This window comes from Taudactylus pleione, unplaced genomic scaffold (assembly GCF_031769625.1).
Source record: "Taudactylus pleione unplaced genomic scaffold, aTauple2 ptg000473l, whole genome shotgun sequence".
Classification (NCBI taxonomy): domain Eukaryota; kingdom Metazoa; phylum Chordata; class Amphibia; order Anura; family Myobatrachidae; genus Taudactylus; species Taudactylus pleione.
In genome coordinates this window covers 12334484-12350696 of record NW_028284875.1, presented here as the reverse complement: position 1 = coordinate 12350696, position 16213 = coordinate 12334484, and the positions used below count along the sequence as shown (strand labels likewise).

At 43.4% G+C, this 16213-nt stretch overlaps 1 protein-coding gene across 1 annotated transcript in view; it reads right to left on the bottom strand.

Moving 5' to 3' along the window:
* WDR27 (WD repeat domain 27) overlaps positions 1-16213 on the bottom strand; it is a 525006-nt gene that overhangs the window by 358533 nt on the left and 150260 nt on the right. Inside the window, exons 16-17 of the mRNA XM_088448950.1 lie at positions 15544-15650; positions 10267-10356 (exon numbers count right to left, since the gene is read on the bottom strand). Of these exons, the coding sequence (XP_088305076.1) occupies positions 10267-10356; positions 15544-15650 (197 nt within the window). The remainder of the gene's footprint in view (positions 1-10266; positions 10357-15543; positions 15651-16213) is intronic.

The following is a 16213-nucleotide window of genomic DNA, read 5'->3' as shown; positions in this document are numbered from 1 at the left end:
TCTCTCCACAGCTTAGTACATCTACCCCTTTAAGATAAAGAAAGCATGCACATCATCTCAGAAATGGAACAGTATCAGTTTGTGTTCATCTGCTTCCCTCTAGTGGAAATTAACATTTTTACTTTACACCAGATTTTATTTGTGTCGCAGAAATTATTTTCACGCTTATTCTAAGTTCATATTGGTTAGCAACAAATCTACATGCAAATGGAACTTTTCCAAACCAGAAGTATTCTGGGAAACAGAAAGCACAGAATTGCCCACTATGAAGGAGACATGAAAAATAGTGGAGTAGATGTCACACAGTGGTGCTCATTCTGAGTTAGACAGAATATGCATCTAAACCGCAATAGAAAAATGCACACCACTTATGGTACTGCCGGACCCCACGGGGCTGCGTACAAAAATCCACAAGTCTGAGGTGAGATCAGGGCACGCGGGAAAGGGAGGGTTGTTGGTGGAGTTTCCACGCTGTTACAACGGCAACACGTCCCCTTTTCATCTCAATTTAACCCTATTGGGCTGAATCTGAGTTAGGAGCAAGTAACTTTGCACCTGGACAATCACCTTCCAATGCAAGGGGTCAAAATACATTTATTTATCTGCATGCAGGCTAAATACTGACTGAATTTACATGTAGCTTACACTGAAATTTAAAAGTAAGTTAGAACACAACCAGCGGCGGATCTTACTTAGGGGCTACGAGATTGCAGCCCCCCAGTAAAATCCTTTACTGTTCAGTGAGCCAGTGCAGTCCGTGACCGCACTGGCTTCACTGTGACGGGAGGTGGCTTGCTATTGGAAGCGAGACCTGTCGGTCACACTGAAGACAGGCAGCCAGGGGGAGGTGTCTCCTCCCCCTGGGACAGCCAGTCTGGGCTGTGATCAGCAGAGAACGGTTTCCAGTGGAAGCCGCTGCTCTGCCTTTCGGGCAGGACTACAGGACTTCTCGGGGCTGCAAACAATGCAGCCCCGAGAAGCTGGTGTTAGGCATGCACATGCCCTGTCGTACGCATGCACATGCATACGACAGCAGGAGCAGCTGGATACAACCCACGAAAATCTAGACCTCTCTGCACATTTTACATCTGCCCCACATGCAGTGCAGCATGGTTTTACCAAGATGCAAAGTTTCTTGCTTTTTTTTGCTTTGCTCCCATGAATAAGCTCCTACAGATGTGTCCTCATTGCTCCTCGCCTCAATATGCCATGTGCTGTGAGAACCTTGGCGTGAGTGAGCCACACCAACCAGTGTAGCATCTTTATAAGCCTAAAGTACATCTTAGTCGCAATGCAATGCGACATACCTCTTTACGAGGCTGCACTAATTAATGTGATATGCGACAATTGTATATATGAGCGCGACTGAGTGTCACCAAATCCATACATTTTTCATCTTCCACTTTAAAAGATGAGATGGGAATATGCTTTATTGCTGCAGACTAATTGAATTATCACTGGTACACTACTAGTATTAGCAGAAATCGGAGGGATTCAGTCGTAGCCAGACTTATCAGGAGTGGATGTTGATCGCCATCATCATTAGATGGCATTTTGCAGTAGTGGTTGAGCTCTTGCAGTTGATTTGTGTTTAAACAGGTGCACATGTGTCTTTCTTGTGATTATTATTTTGTGCAAACATACCCTTATTGCAAAATGCGTGTCACTCGGTATGGGTAAGGAAGAGTAAGACTTTTTGGTGCACATAAGCAGTTGAAAAAAATTCCACATTTCAAATTGTATTTGCATCCATGTAGCGTGCAATTAGGGGAAATCGACAAGATTAACTGCACTGCTAGCAGACAGGGATGCCTTATAACATGGACTGGAAACAATGTCATAAAGCGTACATATGTTCACAATACATATTAAACTGGTTTTTGACAGGCAGGGCGCATTGTGCATATGGCTGTGACACCCTCTACAGGTTGATTGAGCTAAGCTCTTTTTGTTCATTTGAGGGTTTTCCCCTAAGCAGATATCTGGCACTGTCAGCTGCCAGCTGGGTTATTGCTGACACAGCCACATCCCATGTGACCATGCCGTCTGTATCAAACAGAACCTGTTACTGCATCGGGTACCCCGCAGTCATGACATCACTGACAAATTTGTGCTACAGAATGCATGATGCTCTGGAGTGCATGTGCCCAGTAGCGCCGAGAGGGGGGGGGGGACCTGTACTAATTACCCAGGCCCGGGCTTGCTAGAGGGGCCCAGTGCTGCGCCCCCTCCCTCTTACCTCACAACAGCCCAGTACACGCTGCTGTGTGCTGGGTACAGTGGGAGACTGCTAGCAGCCGAAGCAGTCTCCAATGCCTGTGGGGGGGAGCAATCACACTGATCGCGCACCCGCTTAAATTATTTGTTTACGCCTAATGGGGCGTGGCCACTGCTCCTGCGATTAGGCCACGACCCCTTCCCCCACATACCTAGCGCGGCTCTTGATGCCCTTGCATCTGCCGATATATATATATGTCAGGTTTGCCGTTGTGGGATCCCCTACTGAGGGGTTGTGATATTGGGTTTGGAAGAATTCGGGGTGAAAGGCCTGGATATCAGAACTCCTCATCCACAGATCTTGGACGTTGACGAGACCTGGTTAATGGTGCGGGGTCTAACCTGCAGGGAGGTGTTCACCAGTGACGCCTCCGATCGGGATATGGGTTTAGCTGCACCCTGCAGGCAGGTCTCGGTCCTTTGACCAGGTATCCAAGATCCGTGGGAATAGAGACTCAAGATATCAATGGCCCAGGGAAAGTGCCTAACAAAGGCACTGTTACACAAGGAGTTTCACCAGAGGATGGTACTTGAAGAGTACTCCAGGAAAAGCGTACTGACGCACTTTTGCACAACTGGATTGCACTTGAGAGGTACTTTGGATTTGACAATTGAGAGGTACACTGGGAGTGGCACTCGAGGATTACACAGGTAGTGGCGTGTGGACGCACTTTTGCTCCACGGGATAGCACTCAAGGGATACACGGGGAGTGGCGTGCTGATGCAATTTTGCACCACGGGGTGGCACTCGAGGAAAACACAGGTAATGGCATACGGACGCACTTTTGCACCACAGGGTGACACTCGAGGAATTCACAGAAAGTGGCATATGGACGCACTTTTGCACCACAGGGTGGCACTCGGGGAAAACACAGGTAATGGCGTATGGACGCACTTTTGCACCACAGGGTGGCACCCGGGGAAAACACAGGTAATGGCGTACGAACGCACTTTTGCACCACAGGGTGGCACTCGAGGAATGCACAGGTAGTGGCGTGTGGACGCACTTTTGCACCACGGGGTGGCACTCGAGGAATACACAGGGAGTGGTGTGCTGACACACTTTTGCACCAATGAATGGCACATATAACGCACACAGGCAGAGATGTAATAGCACTGTCGCTGGAAGTGAAGCACTCAGGCAAAGATGTTAGTTGCACTGCTGCTCCAAAAGACACTAGTAATTTGTACACAGACAGGGATGTTGGTCGCACTGTTGCTCAAAGGAGACACTGGAACTAATACACAGGCAGAGATGTAATCGCACTGTTGCTCAATGGAGACACTGGAGACTAGGCACACAGGCAGGGATGTTGGTTGCACTGTAGCTCGAGGAAACACTGGAAAACGAGAAAACCAAGGGAACCTGGAACAAAGACTCTACTAGCACTAGGAGTGACAATTGTTCATCAGGCAACTTCCTGTTGCAGGAGTCGGTCCTAAATACCCTCAGGCAGCTGGTCATTGTACACGGAGATCAGCTGAGACACTAGCAGGACTGCCATTGGAGGAAACTGGTCAGGTGAGATGAACAAATATGGCTGCGCCCATGCCTGCTAACACAGGAGTCCGGACGCACGCATGGAAGTCCAATTGGACCCTGGGGAGAATCCTCAGCCATAACCCACCACTGCCACTGACGTCTGAACACCTCAGAGCCTAAAGACACCAGTCCAGCAGTGAGTAAAGGTCGATCCCAGGCCGGATCCTGACAATATATATATATATATTATACACATGGTGGGTGTGTAGTGACACAGCGGGGACCTAGTACTGCTGGGGGATCTATTACTATCATGGGATCTTTTGCCAGCCAGGGGAGGGAGGTACTATTGCAAAGTGGGGACCTAATGCCACTGGCGATCTATTATAACTAGGGGGTGGGGGGTATTGCCGCTGATGGTCTATTACAATCACGGGATCTTTTGCCACCCAGGGGAGGGAGGTACTATTGCAAAGATACCAGTCCCCTAGGCATATTTTTTTCCACTAAAATTATTAAATACATTTTTAGAAATACATTCTAAACTTAATTAAATAAAAAAAGACAATTTCTGAGCTTTTTTGGGGAAATAATTGGCCAGTGAAGTGGTTAATGTTCAATGTCATATTCAATGCTGATGTCCAAGTGACTTATAATTATTTCTTTCTGTGCACCAAAAGTTAAATTACACTTCCCAAAGAGTGAACAGCACTAATATGTATTTAAAAATCTAATTACTCCAGTTTATTCAGAAAGTTGTTGCAGCTGTAACTCTTAGTAATATGGTATCTACCCAAGAACATAAATTCAGACATTTCGCAAGATGACAAGCTGTTTAAATTAGAGAATGTAAAAAAAATAATTCCAGGAATGTAATATTTAGCAGATGCAAATGTGCCCTTTATTGTGTGCAATTAAACACTTAAACTTATATATTTTCAAAATTTTAGCTTTTAAAACTAAAACAATAAAGCTGTAAAAAATAACAATTATCAGGGTGAAGACAGACGGTAATACTAGTAAATAACAGTTATAACATATAATACATACAGCATATGGGTAACCGAAGAAAACTGTAATAACCCCAAAATAAATTTCAGTTTCTGATTGTTCCTTATATATGACAAAATTATGCATATTCTTCAATCACATGGATATACTATAAGAAAAAAAAAGACAATTATACCCCTTTCACATTGCAAAAATAACCTGGGATATTGCAGGTCTACCCGGGTCATGGTGCAGTGTGAACGCTCCACCAAAAAAATTCCTGGGTCGAGCAACCTGACATATCAACCCTGCAATCGAGTATGGTTGAACACAGGAACAAGCCGGTTTGAAGTGCAGTGTCAACAGGCCCTACCCGGGTTATCCAACCTGGGACTCCGCAAACAACGCTGATTGGATGTTCCTGGGTCTCACTTGATGATGTAAACAGCCAGACACACAGGCAGCACACTGTAGACAACAGCAGAGGCAGAATTCAGGCAATCTGAAAGGGGCTAATACCACTACTGTTATTACAGTGATGCAGGGGCATTTTAAGAGAGGAAGGTGCCTGTGTGCAGACTCAGTGCAGGCATCTTCCTCTCTCGTGCGGTGCCGCGGCGGCCAGTGGGTGCGGTAGATTCTGGCTTAGTGCCAGAATCCAATGCACATGTGCGGGTCTCCGGAAAAAGGTTGCCCGCGCTGTTTTACAGGGGACCACAGTACTGCGCATGCGTGAGACACTGGGAAAATGGCCGCCGCCATTTTCCCAGTGATTTTTGCTGCTCTGCACCGCACACCCTGCACCCATTATAGATACGCCCCTGCAATGATGTCTAATTGGAGTGATGAAAAAGTGAACTGTACACTATGCTGTCAGAAGCTGCGTCATGCTCTCACTGGCTGAATCGGACAGCAGTAAAGCAAACACTCATGAACTCAGGGCTACACAGTGGTAATACTTCAGCCATGATCCCTGCAATGCTGTGAGCAGTCCATACCCTCCCGTGTGTTCCCTTTTGTGATCTTATCTTTGTGAGCCTGAAAAAGGAAATTTTTAATGACATCCATAAGGTTTTACAGGGCTGATCCGGGTTCAAAGTGAACAATGGAAATACCCTGGTTGAAGGTGCAGTGTGAAAGGGGTCTAACCCAGGTCACAGCCGGGTTGGAACCATGTTCAAAATCCCGGGTCAGAGCCGGGTTTGCGATGTAAAAGGGGTATTATAGTGTAATAAGTCTGGCATGCTGTGTCCCATATACTGTATAAGTGGATGGGAAAGTTTATACAGGTATTAGATATCTGCCACTCCAACAAACAGCATAAGAAATTAAAATATAGGTAGGTATGTGTAGCCTGTCATCATGATGGTAGATTATGTAGTGCTATGTCAAATTCTACTATTTTGGTGGAAGTGTGTAAGTTGGTATCTTGAATTATCATATAAATACTTTAGAAAGTATAATAGTAAGGGTTGACCCCCAATGATGTAAAACTTGAGTGTTGTAGTATTTGGTGATTATTTTACTTGATTTGCCAAGACTTGTATTGAAAGTTAATTTTACTTCTTCAGAACAAATACTGTGTATGTTTTATTATTGATATTGAGAATAGGGATATTTGACTACTAGGGGGTAAATTTACTAAGATGGGAGTTCTATTTAAAAAGTAATGTTGCCCATAGCAACCAATCAGATTCTACTTCTCATCTATCTAGCACCTTCTAGAAGATAATACCTGGAATCTGATTGGTTGCTATGGGCAACATCACTTCTTAATAGAACTCACATCTTAGTAAATGTACCCCTAGATCTCTTTGGAGATGAAGTGCATTGACTGCCAGCTAAGTTTCTCAATGTTTTTACTTATGGACTTCTTCTCCACACCAATAAAATCTGAAACTAGGTGTTTGAATTTCAGTGGTGTAGCAATAGTCCCCGCATACCCCGCGGTTTGCTTAAGGGAACTGACGCTCCATCCACCTATAGCGAGCGCCAGCCAACGGGGATGTTATGTGTAATGGGGAAGAGCAGCAGAGGGCATTTTGCATGCTGGTGCAGCCAGGCTCTGGCAGGCTGTCAGCGCACATTGATTGGACAGCAGCCGCCGGGAGCCGGCACCAGCGCACCACTCTAGAGTCTCCTCCTTTCTTGCAAGGTGTGCATGTGACACGCACGGAGAGTGGGAGAGAGGATCCAGCCGAGCACACAGGAAGACACTGACAGTGAGGTGCGCACTGCTAATAAAAGGTGAGGTGCGGCGGAGGTATATGGGGGCCTCATATTAGGGGCGAGTAGTGATGGGGATGTATGCATGGCTCAGTAACGTTTTTGGCAGAGGGGCTCAAAATCTATAGTTACGCCACTGTCTGATTGGCAGCTGTGAGGACACTGGTCTTGTTTAGTTATTTTATTAACCCATCTAAGGCAGTCTTATGTGCTGCCTGAAAGTACCCCTACCTCTAATGGGCTCAGAATTACTTAATCAAACTACCATGTTGTTTATTTTCTGTATGAAAACAAACTACTGAGTCGTGCCCCGGCATGGCCTAACTAGAAGGGCTTTTAATGCGCAAGGAGGCTAGATGTATGTGGACATATCTGTCAGGGCTGTAACTAGGGTAGTGCGACCTGTGCCATAGCACAGGGCACCGCAGGGCAGGGGGCGCTGTTTGTGCCTGTCAATTTTCCTGTTTATTATCATTCTCACTTGTAGCTTCCTTTTCTTTTATCCCCATCTCCTGGCCTCCCCTATCTCTTCCCTGGCCCTTCCCAATGAGGCCATGGCCCTTTTTCAGGTGCACTATCTTTGGTGCCTATTTAAAAATGGGGGGGCACCGATGCTCTCTCTGGCACAGGGCACCAAAAAGTCTAATTACGGCTCTAATATCTGTATAATGGGACACACATTTGTGACTGACCCAGCCACCCTTAAGAATTATTGGACTTGTTTATGATTGAAGGGCCAAAGCCATATCAGGATAGCATTGACTTTGGCAGCTGGGCCGAATCATGCCTCCATTAACCCAATACTCCAGGTATAGAACCTCTGCCATCCCCATCTGACACTTGTTAGGCCTGATAGTCATTCCTGCATCACTGATCTGCCCAAGATAGCACATCTAAATGGAACATGAAGTTGGCAACCATCACAGTCACTTTGTTAATCAGATGGTAGCTCAAGTGGAATGGTTGATCAATATTATGCCCACAGACAAAGAACTGTGTGATTGCATCTTTACTTTCACTTTTTAGCAGCTCATCCACCTTACTTTTGTTGCCTGGAACTGGAACTATTACCCACTGTCCTATTCATTGTTCACAACTTCAGGAACGCTTATTATAACTTTTAACAATCTGTGATACTCACAGGCTGAAACGAGTCAGCTCCATTAATTATTTCAGTTGCTCTCAAAACTTTTTGACTTACTCAATGATGAATATCTTCAGTACCCTAAAAGTTACCTACCAGGTCCTACTAGGTCCATATACCCTATGGCCATACAAAAACTTGAATAGTAAGAAATTGGTGCACTCCTGCGGCATATCCTGGTAGGTGAACAACAGCTGCTGAAGTCACTTTTCCCTGGGTCCCCACTCTGAGTAGAAGTATGCCTGCAGCAATTGCTTGAAATTACTGTTGAACCTCTTGCATAGTCCATTTGTCTTGGGTTGGTATGGAGTGGTGCACTTTTAATTCACCCTGAACTGGGACCCCTGGTTACTAATCACCTCCTGTGGAATCCTACCCAGTTAAAGATGTCAAGATAAATCACTTCCCTGACTGACTGGCCTTGGATAAGGGTTTTTCAATAATCGGCATGGTGCAGGCGGAATACATGGTAAGGGTCCATGTATTTGGTGCCAGTGCTGCTAATACTCCTCATAGGTCTAAAGCTAATTTTAAAAAATGTCAGGTCTCCGATAATTGTTGTAAAAATAGGTCCAATAATACAAATATTGGAACTATTGATAACAATTATCTGGGACAAGACAGTGGTCACTCACCCCACTGGTCAAATTTATCTGGGACAAAAATAGTACTCAATCAGCACAATGGAGATATCCACTGTATATGCACAGCTGGATTCGTTGTATGATTGAGTAACCCATACTAATGCTTTGCAGCTTAAACATATTGTAATGATATGAAGAGCATATTATTATCTCTAGTGGTCCTTCCCAAATTCTATAGTATGTTATTCAGCACATACGCTTATAACTATTTAATTTTATTTACTAAAATATTGTCAGATTCAACCAATATTGTGTTTATTTTTTTCTAAATCTGCCATCTGTTGCTTATTTGGTTGATTTATTTAATTGCTTTTGCTTTGTATTGGTTATTCTCTTTATTACATATCCTATCTGTATTTATTAGATACTAGAATACTATATGAATCAGTATAACATTTTCTTATGTACCATGATAATTCACTTTTTATTCAATGTCTAATAGATGTCTGTGCTCACTATGGCCCGTATTCAATTTGTGGTGAAAAGCCGTTTTCGTGTGTTTTTGGCAAAACTTTTTTGTGGGTGACGTCATTTTCGCCTGTTTTGGTTTTACCCCGTATTCAATTTGAATGACTTTCTGCCTAGGCGGAAAGTCAATGCAATGTACCAGGCGAAAAAGTTTTGCCTATGAATAGCAGGCGGAAAAAAGTGCAGAATTGGGGTTTTGGGGTGTAACGTTGCGGGAACCCCCGTGCAGTCTTCAGACAGTCCCCCAAAGGTAAACTGTGTCAAAAAATAAAAAAAAACACTTAAGGACCCCCCAAAAAATGACTTTAAAAAAGGGGGCAAAAAAAAAAAGTTGGGGTACAAAGTTAAAAACTAGCGTCCCCAGGTATGCCCCAAGTGTTTTTTTGATTGCAGGTGCTTGAGGCAGGTGGATTTTTCATGATTTTTACAACTACACTTTAGCAACTTTTAAATATGCAGACCCCCATTTTCAAGTACCCCAAATTTGCTGGGAATAGTTATTTTCAGAAAAAAATACTCCTGAATACTATTCTGCACCACGTATTGAAAAACGCTATTTAGCAGCTATTGAGCCCGTTTAAAAACCCCAAATACCTTCTGCAAGCCAAATCGGGGGGTATCATAGTGAACCCCCATGTCAGAGCATCTTTTGGGGGGGTATCAGACTGATTTCCCCAAATCTGACAGCACTTTCCATCTGTTTCAGTTTCGCCGGGTGCCGTTTTCGTGTACTTTCATATTGTATACAGGGTAAACCGTGCACGCGCGCGATACTTTTCCGCCTACAAAACATGCGAAGTAGGCGGAAAATACGGGCCGCGAAAAAGTATTGCGGCTCCACTCACATTGAATACGGCTCTATGCTACAATGGAAGGTCTTTCTTTGTTCTGATTGGATGCTATATTTATAAATAGCGTAGCAGAGGCTTCCCTGGGCTTATAATGGAAAATACTATTTTGCCTCACAGCGTATACATTGTAAGTATAGTATATAAACATATAAATATAAATACATACATAAGTGAGATTAATACCTGTAAAAACAGCTGGCTCCCCATTTAATGTGGAACTGAATACCAATAAAGACTTGTCAGATAATCCACATGCAAGTTTCATACCATCTCCTAGGCAAAACATAAAAAAAAACTGGTAAAAGTGTGCCCCACTAAAATACACCAATGTGCAGCTAATAAATCTGTACATCACTATAACTGTCCTGAATCTATTTTACTGATTCAGACATTTAGAAGTTTCTCATCATCATTTTTGTCCGCAGTAAATACTTTACATTTTACTAGCGCCAGTACGAATGTCAGTATGAATTCTTATGTATAAGATATTTCAGTAACTCTGCTCCAAGTTCAATCACTATGTTCTATTACTGTTGCATGGATTCTATTACGCTGCACAGAGCATTTTGGGTCAAAAAGTTGGTATCTGTATAACATATGGGCATACTTTACAACATGGTTACAAGAAAGTCGAGACATGGGATGAACAGGATGTCAAGATATATACAGTTAACATATAATACGGACATTGTGAACATAAATGTTCCATTTTTCCTATCCTCAGATAAACCCTCTGCAACCAATGCGTTCTTAATTACAGGATTATGCCATTCAAAAAGACTGGAATAAATTGCCACTTTACAAAACAGTGGTTGCCATGTTTAAATATCTGACGTGCACTGACAGAAAAATAAGGCGAAAGACAAGGATGTAGCACAAATATGGAAGGTTTAATCAAGAAATGTTAACAAACGTAAGCCACAGCATTAAATAAAAATGAACACATACATGGGGATTTGGTTAAATGATTACTAACTTGGCTTAAAATTGTGGAAAGGCCTTAAAAAATATTAGTAAACATTTATTTATGTTTGTTTATGCAGTCACAGTCTTTTTGGTAAATGAGGTCAGACACCACAATTACATTACAATAAATACAGTTTCTTTGAGTTTAGAAGTTAGAAAAGTTTTCATTTGTTAATACATGTTTCATTTAAAAAGCAAAACAGTAAAAAAAAATTTTTTATTTTCAACAGTGTGATGTAATAAACATGTTGTTCAACGTGTCTTGTTCAATGTGTCCTACACTGAATATCCTAGAAGAAGGATTTAAAAGATCAATCATTTAATGCACTGTATAGCCCCGCTAATTTCACAAGTTTAAAGATTGTGGAGAATGCTAATTTTCAGGGGGGGAGCTTGATCAGCTTTTTCTAAAAACAATATGTAATAAGAGATATTGGGAACGATGTAACGATGTATCAAACCTTCTAAATAGAGCAAGTGGAGAAGCTGCCCAAGGCAACCAATCAGCTTCTACCTATCATTTAACTAGTACATTCTATAAAATAATAGGTAGATTCTGATTATTATTTTGGGTACCATCTCCACTTGTCGTCTTTAGAAGTTTGATACCGAGTAAGAGATTTACCTTTGCTTTTCAGGTCTTTATTCTCCACCTAATGGAGTAATAGTCTTAGTTGTCTATTTAATGTTAGTTAGATATTCACTGAGGCAGCTAAGTGATGCTCAGCTTCCATGTGATTCCAGCTGGCAGCAGTAAAGCAGAACTTACTGCTTTGTCATTTGGCAAATGTGCATGCATGACCTGCAGGTCACAAAGGGCACACCGGGGGAATGCAGTGGTAGGGCCCAAGCTTAAGGGGCTCTGGCCAGCCACCACAAAGGCTTGGCCAATCATTAGAGAGGACACAGCCTGAAAACAGGGCCTTAGAGAGCAGCTACAGACCTTGGTACTGAGAGGTGGCATGGCCAATCTGGGGAGTCAGGGCCACAGGCTCTTAAAAATGTCAAAAAAGGTATGTTCTGTGCCTCCTGCAGATCACATAGCCCCGCCCACAGCAGCCGTTACCTATGGGGAGAGACTTCCTCCTGAGTGCACATGCCCCCCCCCCCACGCGCCCTCACATCCTCCTTTACACTGTGCAGGGTGCACCTTCTTCCGCACAGGGGGCAACCCTGCCTACAGACAACATGGTCAGCAATGCACTGTGGTGAATACGCCATAGACCTGGGAATGAAGTATAATGTAATATATGTATAATAATCAGAGCCGTAGCGAGACAGCCCGAGACCAGGGGGCGCAGCCTGATCGAGGGGCTGGCGTGGCCACGCCCCCTTGGGGGGGGAAACCCTTTTTACGCACTAAGTCCCTTAGCTTGGTGCAAATCCAGGCGGGGCACGATCAGTGTGATCACTCCACCCCACAGCAGCAGCGAGCAGTCTCCCACACAGTTGCAGAAGCAGCCGTTAGTGCGTCTTTATGCTAATGCCGCGGCCAATGGCCGTCCTATTCAGTTGCCAACCGGCAGCAGTGTAAATCCACGATGTGCATACAAGTAACACTATGGGTTGACCATCGGTCGCACCATCGGACACTGGTAGGTGCAGAAAGGCTGAGTGACCAGTGTTGCTGTCAGTGCAACTGCGCCTTTAATCACAGTCCATGACACTGATACGCCACGCCAACAGTTACCGCCCAGAAATGCCCATCCAAATTGCACGGATCAATGTGCAATTTTGATCTGCGCATCCCGGCAGTATATATCAGGACGCATCCGCAGAGGAAAAATCCTGCGTCCACCTCTAAATCACCCCCCACCCATAATTTTGCTCAAATATCTTCATATTAAAGCTTTTATGTCTGCCAACACCTACTCTTTATGCTGCAGTGAAAAACTGAAAGATGACTGCACAGCAATCACTGATATCTGTGCAGCCAGATAATGCTGCAGTAATCAGACTACTTCACTTAATTGCCTCCCCTGGGACTTCTGTGAACCCAGCACTATACCGCACCTGTGCAGCTGGAACTTCCTAAACCCCTCAGGGTTCTCTCAGGGAACTGGCTGGACAGGGTTTATGATGTCACCATTCCAACTAGTAAAATGGCCACCCCCAGTCCCAGCAAAATATTTGTGGTGCCCTCATGCAGGCGCAATGAGAATTATTTAGCAAAATGGATTTAACTTTATTGTCCCACACACGGTAAGTGCGTCACTGGGTGCTTCACTTTTCATACACATCACTGGAGGTGTGAGTGTATCCGAATGGCCTGAAAATAAAAGACACAGATTTTCGCCACATAAAGTGGCGAGCTCTGTGAAAGTATACGAACAGAGCCCTATTTGTGATATTTTTACATGACGTGTATGGAAACAATCTCCACAATCAGGAAATAATTATTATAGGATATTGCAATCAATTTTAACATTTTAGTGCAACAGGAATATTGCAACTCAGTCCTATTTGCCACACTAAGGACCCCGGGAATATGAAAGCACAATTTAATCGTTCGCCCCATTCATCCCACTAGTGCTTCTTTTCATTAGTAATTAAACTTTTTATGTGTTAATGCCTTATACTGGATGTAAATTACTATATATAGCCTAATGATGCTATTCCAATAAGAACAGTACATACTGTACGCCACTTATGGACATTGTGCCACTACTGGAAAGTTCCACTAAACGAAAGCAAAAAATTAGGTTACCAAAATTGATAATTATTGTAGCACCAAATGACTGTAACATTTTGAAATAAGAACACAAATTAGAAATACACTTTTATTTTTATTATTATTATTATTTTTAGTGCTACTTAGGGCAACCCTTTGCTAATCGTGACTGGAGCAGGACAACCTACTGTATGTAGGAAATATATCCATACACAGTATATACTGATCTGAATGTATCAGTATAGCAGTAAGTTCCATAATCTGAAGTCCCGCGTTATAATAACACGCACTTTGTGGGGTATTTTCATCAAGCGCACTTCAATTACAAACGGCAAGTCACAGGCATTGTGGCAGTGCTACACTTTAATTCTGCTTTGCATGACCTATGTGAAGTGCAAGAAAGAGTAATGAAAACATCCTCAACCCCTCAAAAAAGTGGCAAATAAGATAGCAGGACAGTGTAGAAGGCTGTTAGCGGCCATAAGCAAAGTATTGGAGCTAGTTAAACGGGGTCAAATAGATAAATTTTGCAACTTTACTAAATGATGGAAAAATAATAGACAGCAAGGATATGTCTGCAAATTAAAAGTGTCTACAGTAATGTTGGGTACATTAAAGTGTCTCTATAGGGATTTTTATGTGTATATACGTTTTGGAAATAATCTAAAAAACATTTGTAACTTCCTTCTGCAAGTTCAAAAGCCCTTTTATCCATCAATAGAACACTTCTACATACAGTATATGTCCCACATCATTTATTTCATTTCTTGGATTTTTAGACAAAATGACATGAAACATTACATGTATTTATTAGCCATGTTTTCTTATTTAAAAACCTCCAAATACATGATTATTTATTGGTATCCCCTGGGTACTGCACTGTGGGCCTGATTCAGAGCCGGTCACTCTGACAGAGCGCTCGCTCTGAATCAGGGCCAGTCTTTTTTTTTTTTTTAGAACGGCCTCCTGGCCGCTCGCATAGCTGTGGGTGACCACCCACAGCTAATGCGAGCGGCCAGGAAGATGGTCGCGATGGTCAAGACCATTGCGACCATCGGGCTTGCGACGAGACCCTTGTGGAAGGGTCTCGTTGCCGCAAGCCCCAGAGAGCTTTCGGCTCAACAGAGCCGAAATCTCTCCCACTGACATCACTTGTGATGTCAGTGGGGCCGCCCCCAGACGGTAGGCGTTCTCATGGGAAAGCCTCCGTCTGGGCAGCCACCCCCCGGCTCGCCCACCAAAGGGTGCGTGCTGTCACTCAACATCGACAGCATGTCCCCTTTGGTGCAAGACCCGGAGCAATGGCTTGCTCGTCGCAATCCGGGTCTCGCGCATGCGCACGACGGAGCCGGCTCCGTCGTGCGCATGTGCTCTGGGCCACCATCGACCCGGTTGCGAGGGCTCAGCGCTTGCGACCGGGTCTGAATCAGGCCCTGTGTCCCAACATTGTTACATTAAAATAATGTACTCTCAATCTACTCTGGAGGTGCGAAATAAAAGCCATGTTAATTCCCACTGAAATCCATATTAATGATGCAGATTTAGAAATGAACACCAATAAGTCATTGCCGTGGGTTTTACCAGAGGTTAAAAGTTATGCAACCTAGTTTGTGACTAATTGAATGGCCCTGTATGTAAATCACATATTACAAATACATTACCATATATTGAGTTTGATCTCCTCAACACAATGAGAGCCCTTGAAACAAATGTTTTGGTCGGGTGTAGTCCTGGTTAACCAAATTATCAATATAGAACTTCAGCTCCACATGGTGAATCATTGTGATGAATTGAATATTCAGTGTGCCCAACTGACAACATACCAGAGTAATGAATGCCACAGACAGATGATGGTTTGTTAGATAGAGCTATCTGTTTATGCAGACTGCTGGGTGCTGGTGTATTCAGTGGATATTCTTTTGTTACGGCACTAAAAAAACATTTAAAAAAACAATTTAATACAGTTTAACACAGTTTATATATATTATATATATATGTTTTGAAAATGACACAAGGATCCGTTTACATAAAGTTTGCTGCTTCAGTGTTTTTAGACCTTTTTGTCAGATGTTACTATGGTATACTGAATTAATATTACAAGCACTTCATAAGTGTCAAAGGCTTTTATTGACAATTACATTAAGTTTATGCAAAGAGTCAATATTTGCAGTGTTGACCCTTCTTTTTCAAGACCTCTGCAATTCGCCCTGGCATGCTGTCAATCAACTTCTGGGCCACATACTGACTGATGGCCGCCCATTCTTGCCTAATCAATGCTTGGAGTTTGTCAGAATTTGTGAGTTTTTATTTGTCCACTCGTCTCTTGAGGATTGACCACAAGTTCTCAATGGGATTAAGGTCTGGGGAGTTTGCTGGCCATGGACCCAAAATTTCAATGTTTTGTTCCGCGAGCCACTTAGTTATCACTTTTGCCTTATGGCAAGGTGCTCCATCATGCTGGAAAAGGCATTGTTAGTCCCCAAACTGTTCTTG